Here is a 21,820-nt window from a genome sequence, read left to right as displayed (position 1 = left end):
TCAAGAAACACGTTTCGATGTTCGACGAGTCGATCGAAGGATCTAATCTACGGAGAGCAGTTGACGATCGCTAGAGTCCGGTAACGATCTATCCGTGAAGATCCTTTCGCGCGTCACTGAAGAAGCCAGCTCTTCCCCGAAGGGGGCGATCACTGACCGTCCTCACTGACTCTCCCCCGGCCGTTCGCTGGTGTGCGTTCACACCCAACCACCCACTTTCCGCTTCGTCCGTGACGTCACGGCGCCGCGAATGAAACCCGTCTTTGTTCCCACAAGCGTTTCGCGCGAACCGGTTTTTGCCGGGCGACGGTCGTGTTCCGCGTGCCCTGTCAGCTGACAGCGGCAGGACCGTTTTAATCGATTAGATCCCGCTCTTGTTTCAGCGAGGATCGGAAATCCCGGGTCCACGTTCGTCGACGCGCGCGCTCCTTCCGAGAACCCCGTGTCCCATTCACTATGGCTTCCGAAACCGTTTCGGACCTGGTCCGTGGATTTAGGTAAAACGGATCGGGGATTACCAGATTTTAACCGCGCTAATCACCTTGCTATCTTCCGTTCGTTCGTAAATGGAACGTTACGGTGTATTCTTCTGTCCTGTTGTCTTTTACTATAGCTTATCGTCCGTGCATCTGTTTAAACACGTTACCAGATTTGAAGATTCGGTGCCAAGATTGTCGCGGATACAGCTTTTATCCTAGAAAGACAGTAGAACGTTGTCTTTAGCGATTAGAATGTTTAAAAACACGTTCGTTGCTTATTCGTTTGTTCTGTATTAGCGACGGTCACCGAAAAATTGCTATCTGTTTAATAATGAGGGTTTGGGAAAGAATAATCGCGAGCGAGTGCAGATAAGCGTGCACGTAGATAAGGGATAGAAAGAGCAGAGACAGAGGACAATTTTTGGGGCGTTTGCTTTGCGATGGATTTTCCTCTCGGTGGAAACCTTTCGGCGTTTTTCGAGTTTCCTGCGTAGAGTTGATAGGTGGAACGGAAATGGGGATGAATCACGGGCCGGAAATTCGCGTCATCCGTGCAACCTACCTGAACGCTATCGCTTCGAAACAGGTTTTCGGAATCAATCTGCGACCGACCCGTTATCCCGGCATCCGAATCTCTCCAAAGTTTCCCCGTTCGTGTACCAATCGTCGACATTTTCACAAACGTTGCGAACGTTTCACTTTTCGTGCTTTGACGAGGCCGACTCGTAATGGCAATTGGTAGTAATAAATTATCAAGTATGGATGTTATTCTGTTTTTTAAAGTTGGAATAAAATTCTAGTCCCTTGTTATTAATCTTTAAGCATTTAAGTATATCCAAGCATGGATTATACATTAATGTTCTGCCTCTTTTAAGAACTCATACCAATTGAAAAATTCCCAATCGCAGTAACTGTGAAGAAAATGGTACGTTAAGGGGTTAACTAGCCAGCCGTTTCAATCTCTTTGAAACTTATTCACATTACTGCAATTATACATAATTCGATAAAGTATATCAAAGTCAGCTTTTCAACCAGTCAGCTGTTCTTGACGGGATCGCACTTATCGCGAACAAATGGTAACGTTCTCTGTTTACAACGAGAATGCTCGTCGAAAACATTTAACTGGGTGAATTATCCGCGATAAATAGCCCTGGAAATATGTAAAATGCACAGCAGAGTATTTAATTAAAAGTGTTGCCGAGGAAAGAAGCGCGATATCGGCGCGCCTCCGAGCGTCAAAGATGGCGGCCGCATCTCGAAGTCGGCGAGCATTAGCGTACCAAAAATGGCGGGAAGGTGTATAATGCTGGCATAAAAAAAAGTGCAAGCGAGAAATTATACGATTCCTTCGAAGGAAACTCGGGCCAACGACAGGATCGTATACCGAGATACATGCATTTGGAGCTCGCGGAAGCAAGGTGCGTGAACACTTACAGGTATATACACGCAGCACGTGCGTTCTGAGGTGGCGTCGTAGCACCGGAAACGCCTAGCCGGGCGGTGACTTAATGGCGCGGGCACCTAGGGTAAGCCCGTCTTCTAACGTACGCACGTGCTTAACCCCCGTGGAAATTCGTGAAATCAGCCGGCTTGAAACTTGCTTTTTATGCTCCATAATTCTTCGTCATTATGGGCAGCGGGAATCTCGCGTTTCGATCTCGATCCTGACCCCTCGGCGTTTCCATCTTCCTCCACGGTTTCGTCGCTCGCCCCTCCCTCCCTCTCTTAAATAACTGTATTGTTTCACCGAGAGAGAGAGCTGTTGATCACCAGGGAAACCGGAATATAATTAAACGAGCACCGCGTGTCCCGGCATGTTTTATTTATACGCCGACAATTAATCTCGGGGCCTGGTTCTTCTTTAACAGCTTCTTCCCCGACAGTCGCGCGATCAGATTCCACGGTTTTATCGCCGACGAACTGGCCCCCCCACCCTGTCCCCATTACAAGTACAATGTCGCTGTTTTAACGCTTCGGTCGGCAATCTCGGGCGGATCCCATTGATATCAAAGCAGGTTCGCTCGGAGGAGGAAAACATTGAAACGATATTTTAACGGTGGAGTTCGTTTTTTTTTTTTTAAGTCTGACGGATACGAGACAGCGACCACGGAAAAATTTATTTTCCGCCCGTTTTATCCCGGCGATGATCAAAGAACGGCGCGCGGCGAGCTTAATTTTCGTATCCGTCGGTGGTGAAAATAAATTTCCGTCATCGGCGCTAGTCGCCTCTGCTGACTTGAGAGAGCCGGCGGGCCACGGGCAGCCTCGCGCTGCCGAACATCTGTCGTCGATGGAAGTGCTTCCAGAAGAACCATGGAACACGAGGTATAGGAGAGAGAGCGAGCTTTCGAGCAGTTCATTTGGTAACCATTAGTTGCCCTCGTTGCTCGACAGACACTCGAGCCAAAAGGGTGGAGAAACGATTTCTCGGCTTTGTATACATCGATACGAACGACTCGCGGTATTTATTCGAACCCGAAGCTCGTCTAGCCTGCCACTATCGCGGAAAGTGGAAGCGGCTCCTGAATATTTATGAAGCACTTATGGTTTTTAGAAGCATCCCGGGTAATTACAACCCTCGAGCTGTTTATTTCCTGCACTCGGAAACGATCGTTCGGGCTGCGAGCTTTTTTCGAGTTTACATAATCTTGATTTGATTTAATTGCACGAAAAATCCTTATTCTGTGATCCAGGTTCTTCTTTGTGAAATTTGTAATTTGCGCAGAACTTCGTACGTTGGTAAAACCATGAAAATGATAAGAGGTAGAAGAGTTTGTCAACCCCTATTGCAGATCTCTGTTTAAGATAATAGATAAATTCATTCAAATTTTGAGTCATACAGCTTAAGAAAATCGATGGTTCATTTAAACTCGCTTGTACCCCTACCGACAGAGATTAAGAAACATATATCGTTAATATTTGACTAAAATTTGATATTTTAATAAATTTACGCTAGCTTAAAGATTTACTACACGTAAGAGCACACATCTTTGTAATATATTTCTTACATTATTAAAGTATTAAGTATGAAAATTTAATTATTAAGTATTAAATTTTCATTTAAATATATCACATAGAAGAGCTATTAGAATATCAAAGATTATGGAATAAAAACACAGACTTTAGTCATTTCGACTGATTTGGTAGTCCTAGCGTTAATTGACTTTTGTGCAGCAGAGCTCTGGACTCGCGAACAGTGCACTTGCAATTGAATAAATGGAATTAAACTGGAATCGGAGTAGTAGCAGGCGACAGCTGTAATTCCCGCGAGTGAAAGTTTCAAGAAACGAGGGGTACGAGCAAGGAGAACTATACGACGGACAAAGAAACAGCTGCGGAGGAAGTTAATCCGGCAGAGAGGCTAGGAGCAGATTTGTTGCTGAATAAAATTACCAGGAGGAGAGAGAAAGAGAGAGAGAGAGAGAGTTCGCGCGGTCGTCCCCTCTCTGTATCTTCTCTCCGGGGCGATGCGTTTTTCTCGCGTCATCTTGCATCTCGAGGACGGAAAACCCTCGTCGAGATTTATCGAGGTTGGCCTCTTTAGGTTTCCTTTTTTCCCCGGCGTGTGGACGCTCGACTGCACCCGGGTAGCAGTCGCCGGCGTGTGCTTTTAATGGAACAAACGTTGAGACACAACGGGGCGAAGCCATTTTTCAAGTGGAGAGCGCTCGTCTGGCAGCTTCTGGGCTTCTGCCTATCAATTCCTACAATGGTTTTGCGCTCGGCCGCGATAAATTCGAGTTAGGAGAGCTTCTTTCGTCGAATGGAAGCGCGCACCGCGCGTCGACGATCGATACCAGCGACGATCAGTCCCCGTTTCTCCATCCAGGAGAAAAGAAGAAAGAACCGTCGCTGTCGATCGTTTTACGGATTATTCTCGGACGAGAGACACCGCTGGCAACGCGTCTCCGCAGTCGCGTCGATTAGACGTACGTCAAACATGGCGCATTAATGAACTCGCTGCTAATTGGTGAACGCGATGTCGATGAGCGGGATACGTCCTTAACACTTTCACTTGTCGTTTATTCTGCTGCTGCAGCGAGCACTTCTTGTTTGTTGTTCGGCAACTGCGATTAGGCCTTCCGTGTTCTTTACAATGTTTATACAAATCATGTTTCATTGTCTCTGCAAAAAAAATGTGTTTGAAATTATACATTAAATATTTGAAGTATTCGAAGTAAAGAAATAGTTGAGGTTGAAAGGCAGAAATAGAATGCGATGAAATTGTTTTGCGATACTTGTGACTCGAATATCGAGGGTTGTCGTACCATTTGTTTGGCCCCGGCGCTATCTTATCGTGGGTGATGTGGGGTGGATGAATCACTATTCTAGAGCCAAAGTTAGTTATAACCGTTACAATGGTTCTTTTAGTCCCAGCGAGCGACTGACTTTTTTAAGGGTTGTCCCTACCGAGCCCCTCGCTCGCCGCTCATATTACTCCTGGGACGGCGGAGTAGCTCTACACTTTAATGGAACAAATGTTGCGAGACCGCAAATCGAGCAGGTTGCGCGCGGACGTCGTTGTTTCTTAATCCGAATCGGTCTTCTCGCACCGTACATAAACCATCGAAAAAACGATTTAATCTATAGAAACATTGAGCTTCGCCGGTGAAAGTAGTTCGATCAATACACCTTCTTCGAGGATTTTTATCCACCGATGAATTATTTATGGTACATGTATTTACACAGGCAAATGAGAAACTAAGTTTAGTAGATGCGCTGTGTAAATTAACGAAATTATTTAATTGCAGCGAAGCGAATGTTAATTCGACGACGATAACATCGGACGCAGAAACCAGTCGATTTATTGCGTTCGCGTGATAATAAATTGTTATGATGGCTGAATTATTCATAGTTGAAGCTCTGGATGCTCGTCTAGCGAGTCTAAGTATCCCCGAGATTATCGGAGTACACGGTTTTCTATTCCACGACTGGAAAATGGTGTAATCTCGTTTATTTATATAACATGCAACGATTTGGTCTACCAGAAACGCTTTCCTATCTAAAATCACGAGTTCCACGATTTTCCATAAAAAACAAATAAAACCTACGGTTGGACAGCGGATGTTTTTGACAACAATGTAGCTACATATAATTTAGAATTGTTTATACCTTTATCTAGCAAGTTCTTCACGATACCTTGAATACGTAAAGATTTTAATTAATCGTCAGAAACTAGGCATTTAAATAACAATGTCTCTGCTGTGGGTCACAATAGACCCATTGTCTTACTGTTTAAATCTGTGTCAAACATTCCTTTGATATACAGCGACTCTAATTTGTCGTGCCTCGTAATCGCGTGCCCAAAAAGATTGACATTATTCGAAAGAACATAGAAAATAAAATGAAACGGAAATTGTTTGCACGTCCGCCCACGCTACCTGGCATAACTTCGCACCAAGGGGGATCGACAGGCACGCTCGTAGTCCGCATTGATGGCTGCTTAGACAGGGCCCGGCTAGATCATCATCGCCATTCATATCGGATTCAGGACTCTGAATGGGCGGTTTCAAGATCCACGGAACGATCCCGGGGATACTGTAATTAACGAGGATTCTCGGTGGCCCGGAGCCGCTAATTGACGCAATTACAGCTGTTCCTGCGAACTTCCTGCGATTAGCAGCGATAGCGTGTTGACCCGGCGTAGGGGGTCGCGTGGGCGTCCCGAGTCGTGACGCGTCGTGAAGCGCCGACGAACGCGCGGGCCCCGTCGTCGCCGATGCTTGAACTTTGACACGTAACAATTAAATCATCGTGTTCAGTCATTGACTCCTCTTTCTCTCTCCTTTCGGTCGAGGCGCCGCGAATTGCGCGTGGGCCGGTATTTTTCTGTCTTTTCCGCCCGATGGCCGCATTTTCGCGACCACGACGGCGAGAGGACCAACCGTAATCACCGAGAAACAGAGAATCAGCCCGTTTCCGGTGATTATCACTGAATCACCAGCTTCGCCTTACTGTCGAGAAGCCCACGAACTTTTAATTAGCGCTTCTTGGCGACGTGCAAAATGACCTGTAAAATAAGAAAATAGAAGCTGATTCAATTCAGGATTAGAGTTCAGACAATCGGGCACTGCTAACGTTTAGTTCGCATAAACCGAGTACACATAATCATCAACAACTAAACAAGAAAATCCTAATCGAAAGAAGACACCGCAAAATCCTTCTATAAGTCGTTTCTTCGTTCACAAAATCTCCAAAAAAAAATCAATACGACAGTAAAGATAGAGGTAGCCGGTTTGTTTGTCGACGAGATCAGCCCCGCGAATTTCGCGCGATTCTTCGAAGTTTCTGCAGGAAGGTAGAGTAGGTCGCGGATCCGCAACGACGGAGTCTTAAAATTCGTGTTTTCGGGGGGCTGATTTATGAGGCGGTGATCCACCCGGCAAACACCGGCAGCGCCAGGCGTAAACAATGGGAAATTGTTGGCCTGTCGGCGGCGATTTACGCGACCGATATATTAACTCAGACTTTACAGTTCATCGGGATCGTGCTATCTCCGAGTAAATGTCGTGCGAATGCGTTCGGTTTAGCGGCGGATTTACGAGCGCGGCCCTGTTTGAAAAATATGAGTGGGCTCGCCGGTGAAACGATCCAGACCTCTAGCGAGATCGGTTTGGATCCCGTTGATTTAGTTCCAGAGAAAGACCATTTGCCCGGCATTAGCCGCTATTTTTGGGTGCATGGGGTTTAATGGGAAACAAAAGATTTTTTGCTCTCGAAACCAACCAGAAGACAGTAAGAATGAAAATCTTCGTGCGAGTAGAATTATCCGGAAGAAATTCGAAGGGTCTTCGCTTTCTGTTGACCCGATTTAATTAATTTTCTTGTAATTTTCTTGGTTCAAGCTACCCCTTGGATATTTATATTTCTTATGCCGTATGTCTAACTGCATTGTCTCGAATTAACGTCAATGGAGGCCACTCTCTCGAGTGATTCACGGACGACAACGCAGGTTTCTTATCCAAGGAGACTATCATTGTCTACGCGTGTGGCAGCATTCGATTCCGCACCCACTGCCCTGCTGTTTTGTGGGAATTTGGTTTCTCGGCAGCCAACACAGGCGTCCAAATCCTATTTTCTGCAGGGAAACCAGACACTATGTGATAGCTGTGAGAAAGTTGGGGCTGTCTGGGAATTAGGATAGAGTCATTCCCCCTCCTCGAGATTAAGTTGGTTTTCCAGAAGCCAAAAAACGTCGCCGCAGTGGCTTCTATCGGGTGTTTGTAGATAGTTGATGGGTCTTTTATCATGAACATTGATGTTCGTATTACCAAGAGAAGCATTGTCGTGTCGTAAACGAGTGGGCATATCTGCCAGGTTATGTCTCCTTAATGCCCTACTGCCAGGACATTATGCTGCCAGTCGTAACAATAGTCTTCCTGGATATTACTCCATTTTTCTTGTCCGTGAACCACTCATTTGTCGACAGTGGCTTGATTAGTCGTCGAGACGGTGCCTCGTACACTATTAAAATGTCTTTCTTGCTGTCATCTGATCGCTAAACCTATTTCACATAAATAAAAACCTATTTAAGACATAAACTTTCGCGCTGTTTTATCATAAATTATTTGATTCGCAACTTTCCAAACTTGTTATAACTGCATCCCAGCTAACTAGCGCAAATTTCGGCTGAACAATCAACGGGCTCTTAATCAGCACAAATTGTGGATTTGCAGAAACCACCGTTCCGAATTTCGGTAATTAAGCCGGATCCCCAAGCACTAATAAAACTATATCGATGACGCTGTTTACTGCAATACATAAAGCCATTAATTTAGGGTCTGAACTCGTTGTCCCCGCTCCAACGACCCTACGTGAAAACAGGTCATTTTCAGTCGTACTAGAAGCCGACTTTAGTCTGACAAAAGCTTGGTGGCCAACGAACCGCGAGATGAAACGCAATGTACAAACATGAGAACCACGGTGAACCATTGACCCCCGCGTAAACCAAGAAAGTTCCCCGGTGAACAGAGAGGGAGAGAAAGAGAGAGAGAGAAAGAGAAAGAGAAAGAGAGAGAGCAACGAGAGCAATAGGCTGTAGACGAGAGCGAATAACGTTAAGGCTGCCGTCTTAATCCGCCACGCGTACACAACAGGGACCTCTCCTTTTCCCTCTTTGTCCTCCAATTATACCTTGACCAGCTTTTCTTCCCAAGCTGGAAACTCGAACGACCCCAGACTCCCGACACTGACGGACAGGCTGCGATAACATCAAAAAGCTACTCACCGGCCGTGCAGCATTTTGTCCCGGTTGTGATTAAGCTGTCCTCGTTAATGCACCGGCGTCTACGTAAATTAAGATCTTTCCAGATCGGGAAGGATCTTCGAGATGCTTCCCGGAGAGATCGCTCCTTCTTTGAGGCCGTTCCTCTTTGACGGGTATTTTAGCCCGCGGAAGACAAGAAATATGCAATCTTCAGAGAGAAACCTGCTTGATGGAAAATGATTCTTAGTTATAGTCGTGCATTAATGTTAGATACTGGAGGATTGTGTCCACCGTCATACCTTAATTTCACCTTCGTGCGCTCTTCGAGTGAGTTTGCACTTGTCTCTGCCAGCCATCTGAGATAAAAGTAAAAATACATCGTTAGAGCTGAAGTAGACTTCAAAATGTTGGAGACTCCGATGAATCCTAATTAAGACGAAGTTTGGCAGACCTTCGAAACGGTCAGAAAATCCTGCTAAATGCTTGACCGCAGTTTCCAAGTTGCTCGGAAGGGCCGTTCACGCGGATAGGCTTCACAGCCCATCTGCCAGCCACGATATCCTGAGGGGAAGTCGTCGGTCTCCGAATGGCTTCCCCTTGCAGGATCCCTTCTTTTCCCGCTAACTTCCTTCCTTCCTGCGGCACCGAGTCCCCGGAGTACGCCGAGAACAAAAAATATCCGTACATCGAGTCCGTGGGAATTCACATGCAAATCCGTGATGACAACAAGGTGCCTTTTCCTTTCTCGGAGCACGTGCAGAAGCCGACCATCTGTTCTGCAGGTATGGAAATTCGATGTACTTTTGCGAACTCTTCATGGAACACGAAATGATCCCTTGAGTTCGCCATCCATTCGTTCTTTAGTTACATTGAAAATTAGTGCACATTTTTCTAATGGAAGGTGAATATTTTAATCTAGATTCTATATATTATCTAAGCGTTAAACGTTCATCTTGATATAGCAGAAGAACAAGAAGAAATTTTTAATATATTGAATCAAAGTATGCAGACAAAGAATTCGAAGACGCTATTGGAACATCGAGTTAGTCTTGCAATCTGAAACTTATGTAAACAAGTTACGAAGATACGGGCGTATACATTGATATATTTAACATCCATGCGGAGTGTACTTAAAAATTCCAGAAGCGTAAACAAGTAGGGTCTGTAGGTGTAAGGTTTGATCTCTGCGAGTGTCGGTGCCCGAAAACGTTCACTCTAATTTCTGTCCGACCTTCCAGCCTTTCGACGATCAGCCGGCAAACGTTAATGGAAAGTGCTCGAGATAAATCAACAGAGCTGCCTGGAAGCTATCAAAGTCCGCTTATCGATCCGCCGACACCAGGAGCCACTTCAGCGTTTCGCATTTTTCCAAACTAATTTCCCTCTTCGCCTGTTGAAAACCTCCCTCGACTATACCACGCCGACTGCCAACGCAAGAGAACAGACACACACACAAGTGGCTCTTTATCAGCGCAAACGGCCACTTCTACTAGCTGGGCAAGACAAACTGAATCAAATTTCCAAAGTTTTCCTCAAAGCGGCAACTTAATTTTCTTGATTTCAAGGCTTTTGACTGCTCGAGAACTGTCCACGATAGCCTGATGGAGGATGCTTCGACGTAATTAACCCTCATTAAAGATTCTTCTCCAACAGTCTCTTTCATGTCGATCCCCATAGAAAACGGTGCTTGTTCCTCTACGGGGAAACCGGGTAGGACAAACTCGTAGGAGTGTCCTGCACACGGGAGAGTATTGGAAGCTCAAAGCTGTGCATCCTCTGCGTGTAGCTTTTAGCAGCGTAGTCTATAGAGCTTGCATATCGTTATCAACCCCCTGACAACAGCCGGTCTCGTGTCGGGGCGGGATCGATACAGCTTCTATTGCGATATCCACGCGCAAACCCCATGGGCTGATGGGGGTGGCAAGAGGTTGCGTTTCCACCTCCCGTTGTAGCTCGCTGCGGAAACTCTGTATAGTCCATAGAAACTCTGCGAGCGACGCTGCGTCGGCTTAATGCGTTAATTCGCTGGTCAGGCAGCACCCTCTTTCCTTTAGGGGAATACGGTCTTGAAAAATATGCCCTCGGATTTATTCTACCTCATTTGCTCTCTCAGAGGGGATGCGGTTCAATCGGTTTTCGCTGGTTCGAAACTACGGCTCCGTATTTCTAGCGCAATTCTTGATTACCGCTAGGGTAGCTACTAATTTTGCTTCAATGTTTTTTATTGTAGAGAATCTTTTAGAGCTGCTTTTCTAGTCCCACTGAAAATTTGTTATTGGTTAAGAGGGGTGGTATGCAGATTTCACGAGCCATTACGCTATTTTCTAGTTCGAGGGTAAACGTGACCACAGCTATGGAACTAATGCGCCCATGTAGCAGCGGTTAGGGAGTATCCATGGGGTCGCGCAACCCCTAATCCTATCCTAAGTTATTATACTCGTAGATATTAATGCGATCAAGTGTAGCTATGCCCCGGGAAAATGATCATCCCATAAAGCGAGAAAATTTGCGTGTTGCTTCATTTGTTCGGAAACCGTGCATAATGGGTCGTATGCGATCCATCAAACTTCTTCCTCACATTGGCCAATAAAGGATCTGTTTAACAAAAGCACAATAAGTCAATGTTGAATATACGAAATTTCAATTGCTTTTTAAATGACGAACTACCAAGCATCAATTTTAATTTTCGTAGTCCCCATATGGTACAGAAATAACTCGCTTCGAGGTTCGGGGAAGAAATTTTTAAGAAGTGACGAATCACGTACAGATGTGGTCTAGAGCTTAATTATAACGGCAGTAAAGCCCCAAGAAAACTGTTCCCAATTTAGGAACGAACCATTCGAAATACTTTTCGGAAAATTAAACAGCCAGTAAAAAACGGCATGTAAAAATAAAAAAATATTGCAAAAGTCTTTCATGTATGTACTACTACCTGTGTTTTCGTATAGCTATGCAATTAGTATCGAAAAACGACCAGACATTGGGGTAGGATTTGTCAGCATAAAAACCCAGGTAGAACTTGGTAGGGCGATCTATCGATTTTCAGTCGGTTTGGGGCCGTTTCGGAGGGGTACCAGCATTTCGAAAGTCGGCCTCCATTGTACTCCTCCCTCCGCTTCCCTTTTTTCCGGTCGTTCGTCTCGAGCAAAGTCTACGCCAATGCTGAGGCCCGGTGCTGGGCTTCCTGAGGCCAGGTGGTGCGCAACCGTTGCCATCCCCAAAGCCCAGTGTTCCGCTCTTACAGGCAGCTGCAGCTGCGACATACATGCCTTTACTTGCACACGAGGCTCATAATATCTACGCCTGCGATTGCCTGGCAAGATCGTTTTCAAAAAGTCTTGATTTGGGTCGGGAATTCTACCTGTTTTAGCCTCTGAACTAACTTCTTACTAGGTTCACCAACACTACCATAACAGTAAAATAAAAGTAGAGAAAGATAAGATTTAACTTGCCAGAATATTAAAAAATGCATTTAAAAAAGGGTTTCAAGATCCATTTTGAAATTGTATGCCAGTTACGCCATCTGCAAAATAATTAAATGAAATAATTCCCGAAAAAAATTACGAATAACAGATACAGCAGTGTAAATTCGAATAAACGTGGCGCCATAACAACAGAACCATCCGTTTGCTTTCGATAAACCGTTAATATAATCGAAGATAACAAAAAGATCTGAAATAGTTATCATATCTGTTACAAGACCATCCTTGTCCATTTCCTTCAGCGATAACGGCCGACAATTACTTGTCGAACTTGGCTCGTGCCAAAGTTTGCTTATCGTTTCGTAACATTGCGTTACCCCGTAAAAAAGGGATCGTCCATTCCTCGGACATTGATAACACGTCGGCTTATCAACCGATACTCGTCCGCAAGGTAAGATATCCTCTTCGAGATACAGCGTTCCAATTCACCGCAACCTTTCCGCTTGGAGAGGTTAGAACGTCCGTCTGCCGGCACGCACGAAACGGTTTCGCGTGTATTGTGAGGCGAGAGCGGGCACACGTACGTACACGGACAAGGGCGTGCTCTTACATACACAGCCGTGTAATGACAGCAGGGAGTTGGGGCAGCTACGGAACAACACAGCAGATGGGGAGTTTGCTTCTGCAACGAAGCCAGTCGTTGTAGTGGCGTGGTTCAAGCTGCCCGCCTTTTCACGGACTCTCCGCGTGTGTCCTTCTCTCGCCTTCGCGTTTTCGTATTAATCTCTGATTGAGAAATTAACGGCGACAGCTATGGGACGGTCGCGTGCCACTTCCTTCTTCCTTCCGTCCGCGGCGCAGCGCCATCTTCCTCTTTGAAAAACACCTTTTCGAGATCTCGAGCCAGACTATTGAAGACTTCGATATAACCGTCGGAAACCGGGATCGATATTTCGAGAATGAGGTTGATAACACGTAAGTTGATTAAATATTCTAAAAATTACATATTCAGGCAGGTACGGTTACAGAAAAGAGTTTGAATCGAGTTATTTGGGACGCTGTTAATTGGGAAAACTGTAACGAGAAATTCTGTATTTTGCAATTCAATTTTCAGATGGTTTTTTAGGTTAGCAAGTTAACGATCGTTGAGTAGAGAGTTGATATAGAAGCACGGCGATACGGAGACTGATTCAAATAATATAGTAGCGTCGGCTCGAGAGGTTTCGGAAAGATTGTTTCGGATTTCTCAAAAATCTTGATTCCTGCGGAGGCTTTGAAGGTCCGTGAAAGGGAAACGGCTCGGCCCGGTTGTTGTTTCTTCTTCGTATTACGCGCGGGTCCCTTTTGAATTCCGGTAACGCGTAGGTTCGAGCCCATTGTGTATCAATGGCTTTGTCTCTGTCTTGTCAACGGCCGCGGAGACCGTTGACCGTCAATAGGGCCACCAGAGTGGCCCGCCTCAGGCTGGCGGGAAATGGTTTCGGTGAGTACTGAATATATATTCGTCCAACTTTTTTGTTTTATGGTTTTCTCACCCGCGGTGGCCTCCCGCTAAGATCTTAGGGCACTTTTAATACTCGTGCTGCACATGTGTCGCGCGAACGGACCGTTTATAAATACACGGACCGTTGGTTCGGCGTCACGTGACCCAGCGTCGAGATTTAAATTCAAACTTCGGGCGTGCGCGCCACTGCCTAGCGGTTCGAAACCAGTTTGATTATCGTTGCGTAATTTTAGTTAATTAATTGTTATGTTACATCATCCTTAATGAGATAACAGCTGTCATAATTAGTGCATGTTATATATACAATACGGGTATTCTCTTCTACGATAATTAACTGTAATCGAGATTGCATAATTAACTTATTGTTTTGTTTATATCAGTATATGTTACAGTTATCAATCATATGTTAGTACGTTTTCTGTTATTCATATATGTGTTATATTTTTTGTTGTAATTCTAAAATGTTATTTTATTATGTTTCATAGTTTATTGCAGTTTGTTGTTGCAACTTTTACAAATGTATATATGTAAACGTAATGTTTGAGTTTTCTCACTTTTTACAACATTATTCTAAATGTTTATTTGAATATAAATATTCTGAAATATGCAGAATATAAATATTTTGAAATATTCAGGATATAAATATTCTCTATGTTTGTAACAATAATAGTTTATAATAATTACTTGCAAGTCAAGATACAGTAAATAAGGCTAAAAATAATTTATTAGCTGGTACAAAATTGTTAATCGACGTTTGTATTCCATCGAAGTTTTTATTCGGACAAAATTTTGATTAGAGAAAGCTACAGGTAATTTTTGAGATCTCTTCATATAGTTCTACGACCGTTACCGGTGTCCGTTGGCCGGGTCGTTAGTGAAATTAACGCACAAGGCACGGACACTTCGCGACAACAGACGAGATACGCGTTTCTTTGTCGTCAAGGAAGTGGAATTTCATTAAAGCGCCCCGTGAGTCATCGTTCGCGACACATTACGTGTTGTTTGTTCGGTGTCACGCCTTCCTGTCTATTCGATTGCAATTGAAATGATTCATCAGAATTTAGAAAAAACGATTTCTCAACGCCCGATTTACAAAGTTTTCATAGAAATTTACGTCTATCCGATAACGAATAGATCAGGAGCCTCCATTTTCCGTTCACTAGATACTTGCACAGTAAAATTATGTAGTTACAATAGTAATTCTGGATTTAAAAAAATAATCGATGTGTTAGGTTCAATTAAAATGGAAAATTTCATAATAAAATGGTATCGGCACCTGTTCTCGCAATATTATCTTGGTATATTATCTTTTCAGAGAAAAATAATCTTTATCGATAATACTGATCAAATAGATCATGATGAAAGTAGTGCGTTTATCTTGAAAGCAATAATCTATTATCAAACATTTCGTAAAATCTTTGTATCCAAATATTCATATGCTCCAAAAATTGTACACCGTGAGTTGATTTATAAAAGCTGAAGTTCACTTTACTATAAATTTTGCGATCATCTATCAAAAGTAGAAAACTTTTTAGATTTTTTTAAATCAACAACTTAACAAACTCGAAACTGCTACAGTGATGCAAGACAAAGTTATCAATTTTAAAATCTAAATCTCGGCTTCAAGATAGCAAAAGCCTTTAAAGATGAAAGTAAACCGACTGCCCTAATCGAGCGCAGCACGGTCCTCCGCTGATAAGCCCGGGACGAACGAAAAACCACGTGTCACCGTTGTTTACCGATCACGAGAAGACCCTTATGGTCGCGTCGCGGGGTAGTTAATCTTCCCGACAGGCCGCAAAGCCTCCTCTTGTTTTCTTTCACTCGGATCAAGCGCCCCCGCGCCACCTCCGCGATCCTCCACGTGCGAAACGCGACAGATGCGCGGCGGTTCGATTCGAAACAGAGGGTGGACAGAGCGGGGTCCGCCTCCGTCTCCGCGCCACCCTACCGTTTAACTTCGTTAATCCGATTGTTCCTTGGCCAGCGGTGGTGGCCGCATTAAAAGTGTCGCGATGGGAATATGCACTTGTCGCTTCCTGGGCTACTCTTCTAGGGTTGCCTCGCCCTGAGGGGGTGGACGTCGGCTCAAGGTCCCCGATCGGGAAACGCTCCACTGTGCGAACATTTGTTGCGTTTTGGTCGCGGGGTGGCTCGGCGCTCCGTACTTCGAAATTTCAGCCGCTTTGGGGCGAAAGAGGGGCTGAAAATTTAAATATTCTCTTCGAATTTCGAGCAACTGAATAACATATCATGATTTCAAAAATCATGAAACAATATTATCAACATACTCGTGTTGTTAACACGTTGACTGCTACATCGGTCCTAATTTTTACTATAGTCTAATTTTATTATAATTAATTCTCTAACGAGATGCATTTTAAAAATTAGATTGAAAAGGACGTGAAAATTGAAACAAGAACTTAAAAAGAAATCAGAAATTTCATCAAAATCGTGTTACATGTTTAGAAAATGTAACCATTTGATCTGTGGAATTTAGAAAATCACGCAGACCAGTGGAATTAAAGGAATTAGCGACTCGCGAACGAATAATTACTCGTGGACTCGATTTCTGTTCATCGAATGTTCCACCGAAAACTGGGGCAAGCTGATGTTGAAGTTTTATGGTCGATGGTTCTTCCGGCACGGCATTACGCCGGAGGTGGGTTAGCAACGTTCGCGGAATAGAAATGAAATTCGCGAGCAATTTCCATTCCGCGCTGATCAGCATCCCGATATCGCCGGGATAACTGTATTAAATAATTAACAGCGTCGTTGCTCCGACAAGTTTCTCTTTCGCTTTAGAATCGGCCCGACGGCGGCCGACGGGGAACGGTGCCTGGCCCGAAGGGTTCGAAGCGGAGTGTTCTGCTCGATCTGTTATTTCGTAGATGGTAGAAGCACATCGGTATCGATAAAATCATCTTTGACCGTGGAAACCTAATGACCCGTTATCAGCGAGGCAGTTTCACCGTTCCGCGATTCCAGATTACATTCATCGGAGGCGGTATCGATTTTCCCGGCATTCCTGCGATTCCGTCAGGTTCGCAGACCCCCCCTTCCCCGCTCCTAATCATTCCGCTTCTATTTGCATTCGCGTGTGGAGGCTGCCTTAATACGCCGATTGTTTATGATTGTGCATCACGTGCACGCAAGATGCGCGTCCGTCTCTCTTCGACGGACCGTCCACCGTCTCACTCTAATTACCGCAACCGCGTGTGCATCCTCCCGGGAGATGTTCACCGTCTCTTCCTATCTTCCGCTGCTGATCCCGCCGATACCGCGCCGCAAGATCATCGCTTAGCGCGCGTTCAAGTCTCCGCAGCCACGGCCGATTTGCTCGAGGAAGATTGGCTTCTGGCCGCGCGCGACTTCGCTCCGTCTTCTCTTCGGGAACTTCGGTAGCCAGCGAAATAGTAATTTTGTACGGTTAACCCGTTTGCATCCGCGTATGATAGAATCGGTGATGATTGTGACGTCTGAGCACAATTCGATGGAACTCGAAGTAAAAGTTTGAGTAAATTCGAAGTCGCATATCGAAGTTACATCTCGTTGACGCGTCAGAAAGGATTCAGTCCGTTTGAATTTGTTAATTTCTTGTTAATTTACAATCAACAATTGATTCTTCCTAATTCCGAGTTACGTAAACTTTGATATACTCGCACGAAAGATTTTGACTATAGAGTAAATTGCTTCGATTTCGTGGAATCTTTGTTGCCTAAATTTTGATACGTGTATCGATTAATTTAACCATCTTCGATCTCTGTCCACTCTCTAATTTGACGCCGGATAGCAGAGAAGCTGCATCAACAAGCTTCTACCAACAAAAGGAGTGAACGAATTCCCAAACGGCTGTCGCGTTGAATACACAAATGAAAGTTCGTGACTGTTGCTGCAGGTTCTATCGTCCCGTCAGTTTGGCAAATAGTTAATTCCCCGGTACCTCGGGTTCGGGGGGTACCAACAAATTAGCATTTGCAGTTCCCTTTCTCGAACGTTCAGTTTCAGTTTGGACCGTTTCCAGCCGGTAACACGGGCGTTACCCAGTTTTGCATTGAAACCCCGACGGTCCCGCCGGCTCCAAACGTTTTTTAATACGCGATCAACGTCAGTCAGCGGGTTCTTCGTTCTAAAAATACCCGAGATAACGACTAAAACCCTGCTATTTCTGCGGCGCCCCCCCCCCCCCCTCCCTTCGTAACGACACCGCCAGAAGGGTTGAAACCAGACTTCCTGCTCTTCAAAATCTCCCCCATCGGTCTCTCTCGCTTCATCCTCTCTCTCTTTCTCTCTCTCTCTCCCCGTCTTTCACGTCATTCTCTCTTGTGTTCCCCGTGCTTCTATTCCCGTTCACCGGTTCGCTGCTCCTCGTACGCGTTATTATTACTCGAACGTGCCGCGAGGCTCGCGCATTGCCACCTTACGTAACCCACATAGTCGTCGAGGAGCAAGAAAGAGGTATCCTCCGGTTTCAGGATAGCGACAGGAGAGTAGCTCGGAGAGAGGCCCCCGCTGGTCGGAGCGAGGCTCACCGAAAGGTGAGTCAGGAATAGAGACGGATAGAGGACGGGGATTCGAGGAAAGGAGACGGACGGCGGCGAAAGAGCGAGAGAGGGAGATGCTCCTTCTGCTAGAGGACTAAGTAGCTCGGCAAAGATCACGGCGTCGGGCGTGGGAACAAGGCCCCTCCTGGCTCTGTGTGTACGGCGCGCGTACCTGTGCACACCGAACACACCAGCCAGGGCCCGGTGGAACATTACTGGAACTTCCTTCGGCGTGGCAGTGCTGCTTAACAGTACCTGGAGTGCTTGATCCGACCGGGTCGCGACGCCCGCCTCGTTGAAAGCGGCGCATCCTCGACAGCACGCGACCCTAGGCTATACCTCTCTCTCTCTCTCGTTCTATCTTTCGCCGCTGTGTCCGAGTATAACATTCGATTAACACGAAATTCCGAGAACCGGGATCGGCGAACACCCGTCCAACAGCTGCCGCCGTCGGAAAAATCTCATTATCTCTCGAGGCGTTTAACCCGCGCGGACCTTCGGCTCCTCGAGCTTCTTGCAGCTTCTGGTAGCCAACTTCGATTATTTGCGTAGCGGTCGATGAGAGGATACACTGGATGATAGAGGTCTACGTAGAGCCACGCACGCGTTTCTTCATTTCTGCGATCATTTCGAATCTGGCATCTGCAAGCTATTTGTCCCTTACTGATCTTATAGCAATGGTACAACGTGTTAGGCGCTGTGTCTCGTAACTGTAACACTATTTATGTATAGGAGTCAATATATAAACGAATGACGTATGAAATATATGATTATTCCTTAAAAAAAGAAGAAAAAGGCAGAAAGAAACGTGTCGATCGTTTCAGTTCACGAAAATACAAGATAAAATGCAATGAAATGAATTTATATCATCAATACGTAACTTTGACCATGGGAAATATACTTATGGTCCAAGAGAAAATCGGTTCTCCACGATACAAATTTCCTAAGAGTCTCCAAGAAAGAAAACTACGAGTGTTTCTGATGGTGGGTAATAACTGTAACTAGCACATCGACTTAAGCAAGTCCGAAGGTTTACATAAGAGTGCAGTACCCAACAAGAAAACCTGTGTTCGAAGACAACAGTTGATCACGGGATGTTCCCCAGAAACAAGTGCCGGGTCGCCTAGCCGACGAAGGTTCAGCCGAAGCCTCGAATAGCGTAGGTCTCGACCAAAGAGACACCGCGGTTTCGAGCAATTAGGGGTCTAGGTAGGAGCACGCGAAAACCAAGAGGCCTGAGAATAAAGAGGAGGCGTACGACTGTGTCCGGGCTTGAGAAATTGAGCGTGGAATGTGTTTGGCCTTTGCCTAGCGGTACTTCATCGGGGATCGCGCGCGCAATAAATCACAAATCGGTCTGCCGCTTCGATCGCGTTTAATTACTCAATCTTGGCTGATTGAATTGATCCTTTCAATGGGTCCGAGAGAGGCACCGGTGCGCCGAAGAGAGGGTCACCGACGATAAACAATGGAGCCTAAGTGGCGTTTAACGAACGTTTTTCCTATCAGCCAATTTTCTTTGACCAGATGGCGGGGAGGTTCGGCGAACCCGCCAGAAGGATGCGCCAATCGAGCACAATCTGCGAACTATTCGCAATTTTCTGCTCGACCGTCCCTTAGGCCCGATCATGGGAGTCGCGCGAGTCCGGGGAGCAAAGATGTTCGATTCACCTTCGAAGATTCGATATTAGAAGAATCGCTACAGAATCGTTCTCAACACTTTATCGATCGGCAGCCTATAAATCGGTTGCCATAGTAACCCTTCCTTGGTTATCTATTATCGAGATAAATGTGTTCAATTGTACGACAAGCTTCAATATTATTATATAAATATTTGAATATTAAATACCTTTCGCGATTAGTAAGATAAATAAAATCAAAATGGAAACGAAAATTTTTACGACCGGACCACCGGTCGATAAAGTATTAACGCAACAAGTCTTTAAATATTATATAATTCAATATTGCGACACAAAAAAAGCACAATGTTCTACATAGTAGAGCAATTTGATCGGCGCCTTCGCTAATGGCAATTCATTCTCTTAGCAAGAAAACGATTTTCGATTTACAAGAATCGAATCTGCGACAAATCGATTACCAAAGAATCGAGTGAAAAGATGGATCTTTTCATCGGGATAATCGATCTTTTAGCCAACGAAAGAATCGCTCTTTCAAAGAGTGAATCCTTTAACTAAAAGGATCGGTCTTTTCACGAAAAGTAATCGATTTTCTCCGGGTCGAATCGTAATCGAACATCCTCAGTGTACAGCTCGGTCAAGGCCCCGTTTATTTACATCGTGCAAAGGACATCGCGTTCACATCGCGGAGGCGGCCCCGCATTGTTCGAAGGAAGCCCGGGTCCCCGTGCAACAAATTACTTTCACTTCGCGTTCGGTGATAATCGGAAGGTTGCCGGCTCTCCTCGGTCTCCGTTACTCGAATCCGTCGAAAACATCGTTTTCGTCGGCGCCGTTCGTTCGCGAACCTCGCCTTGTTAGGTTCTTTTTTTTTTTTTAGCGGGGACTCTTTAATGGATCTGCCTACTCGCGCAATCTTCTCCGCCGCGCGTGTAATTTCGCCCACGTTGCTCCCTCCGCGGTTATTCGAAATATTCGCGGGATTCCGAAAATAATTCCGGCATTCCCCGTGTCCAAACACGGTGGCTGCATAGGCAAATTAGAAAGCGTCTCTGTTTTTTCTTTTTTCGACGACACCTCCGCAAAAATGTCCCGATTGTTTATCGAATCGCCTCGGGGACTTTCGAGACGGAGTCGTGGTTTTTAGACCGGTAGAAAGGTGCGGAGAAACTCTGGTTTTCGTCGGATCTTTTAGCCGTTCCGGATCAATAGCCGTCGCATGAATGGCTGAGAGCGGTTTACTTCTCGAGCGATTTTTGTAATCGTGATCTTCTTTAATGTAAACAGTTCGCTCTGTTCTATCAGAGGCTGAGATCTGCAAGAGGCACCAGATTGTAGATTTCAGGCGTGCACAAGAAAACCGAGTACAAACTAGTAAACAAACTTTTTATATACAACTAGATTAACACCTGCATTTAACGTAGATACAACGTTGATCTTCGACAAAAATTCGTTATTTATTTCATCCGATGCTGTTCTTGGATTCGAACAGCTTGTCAACTTCAAATCCCGTAGATCCTCGAGGGCGAAGACAAAATCTCTGTCGCCGACGCGTTCGGGGGACGTTCGTCGTGCTCGTTACCACGGCGGAAAGTGTCGCAATTAGAAGACAAGCAGATAAAGGATAAAGCGTCGGGGACCGAGGCGTAGTCGGGTGGCGCGCGGCTGCTTCTCGATCCCGTGGATAGATCGTAGGATCTTCTCGCGGCTGTACGCGTCAGATGCAAGGATCCGCCGCTTGCCGGCGAGGTACACTTCCGTGCAAATGTGTGTCACGAGTTTCCCACGAGATGAACTGGCGAATGGCAACATAGGCGCGGGCATAGACCAATTACTAGCGTGGCTCTCATTGAGAGTCGCGATTTACGTGCACGATCGATCCGCCTTTTGCCGCCTGGCAACCCGCGAGCGATTAAAACGACTCGCGCCACGCGGACCGGAGCGGAGACGAGACGGTTCTTCTCGCTGTTTCGTAGGAAGCGGCACGGAACGGGAATCGTAAACGCGAAGCCGAAATGAAAATCGCCG

The 21,820-nt window shown here is 45.5% G+C and overlaps 1 protein-coding gene across 5 annotated transcripts in view; it reads left to right on the top strand.

Annotated features, from left to right (window-relative positions):
• The window catches only part of Neur (E3 ubiquitin-protein ligase neur), a 132,455-nt gene that overhangs the window by 89,984 nt on the left and 20,651 nt on the right, over positions 1 to 21,820 (top strand). The window contains exon 1 of one of the 5 annotated variants that reach the window (XM_078177294.1): positions 12,889 to 13,082. The exons of 3 other annotated variants lie outside the window; for them this stretch is intronic. In XM_078177294.1, coding sequence (XP_078033420.1) covers positions 13,067 to 13,082 — 16 coding nt within the window. In that variant the 5' untranslated portion in view covers positions 12,889 to 13,066. Of the gene's footprint in view, positions 1 to 12,888; positions 13,083 to 13,287; positions 13,591 to 21,820 lie in introns of those variants that run through there. One more of the 5 variants, XM_078177291.1, reaches the window with a different exon arrangement.

The sequence above is a fragment of the Augochlora pura genome, chromosome 3, assembly GCF_028453695.1.
Source record: "Augochlora pura isolate Apur16 chromosome 3, APUR_v2.2.1, whole genome shotgun sequence".
Lineage (NCBI taxonomy): Eukaryota > Metazoa > Arthropoda > Insecta > Hymenoptera > Halictidae > Augochlora > Augochlora pura.
Note: the sequence above shows the minus strand (reverse complement) of the source record. Positions and strands in the feature narration are given on the sequence as shown.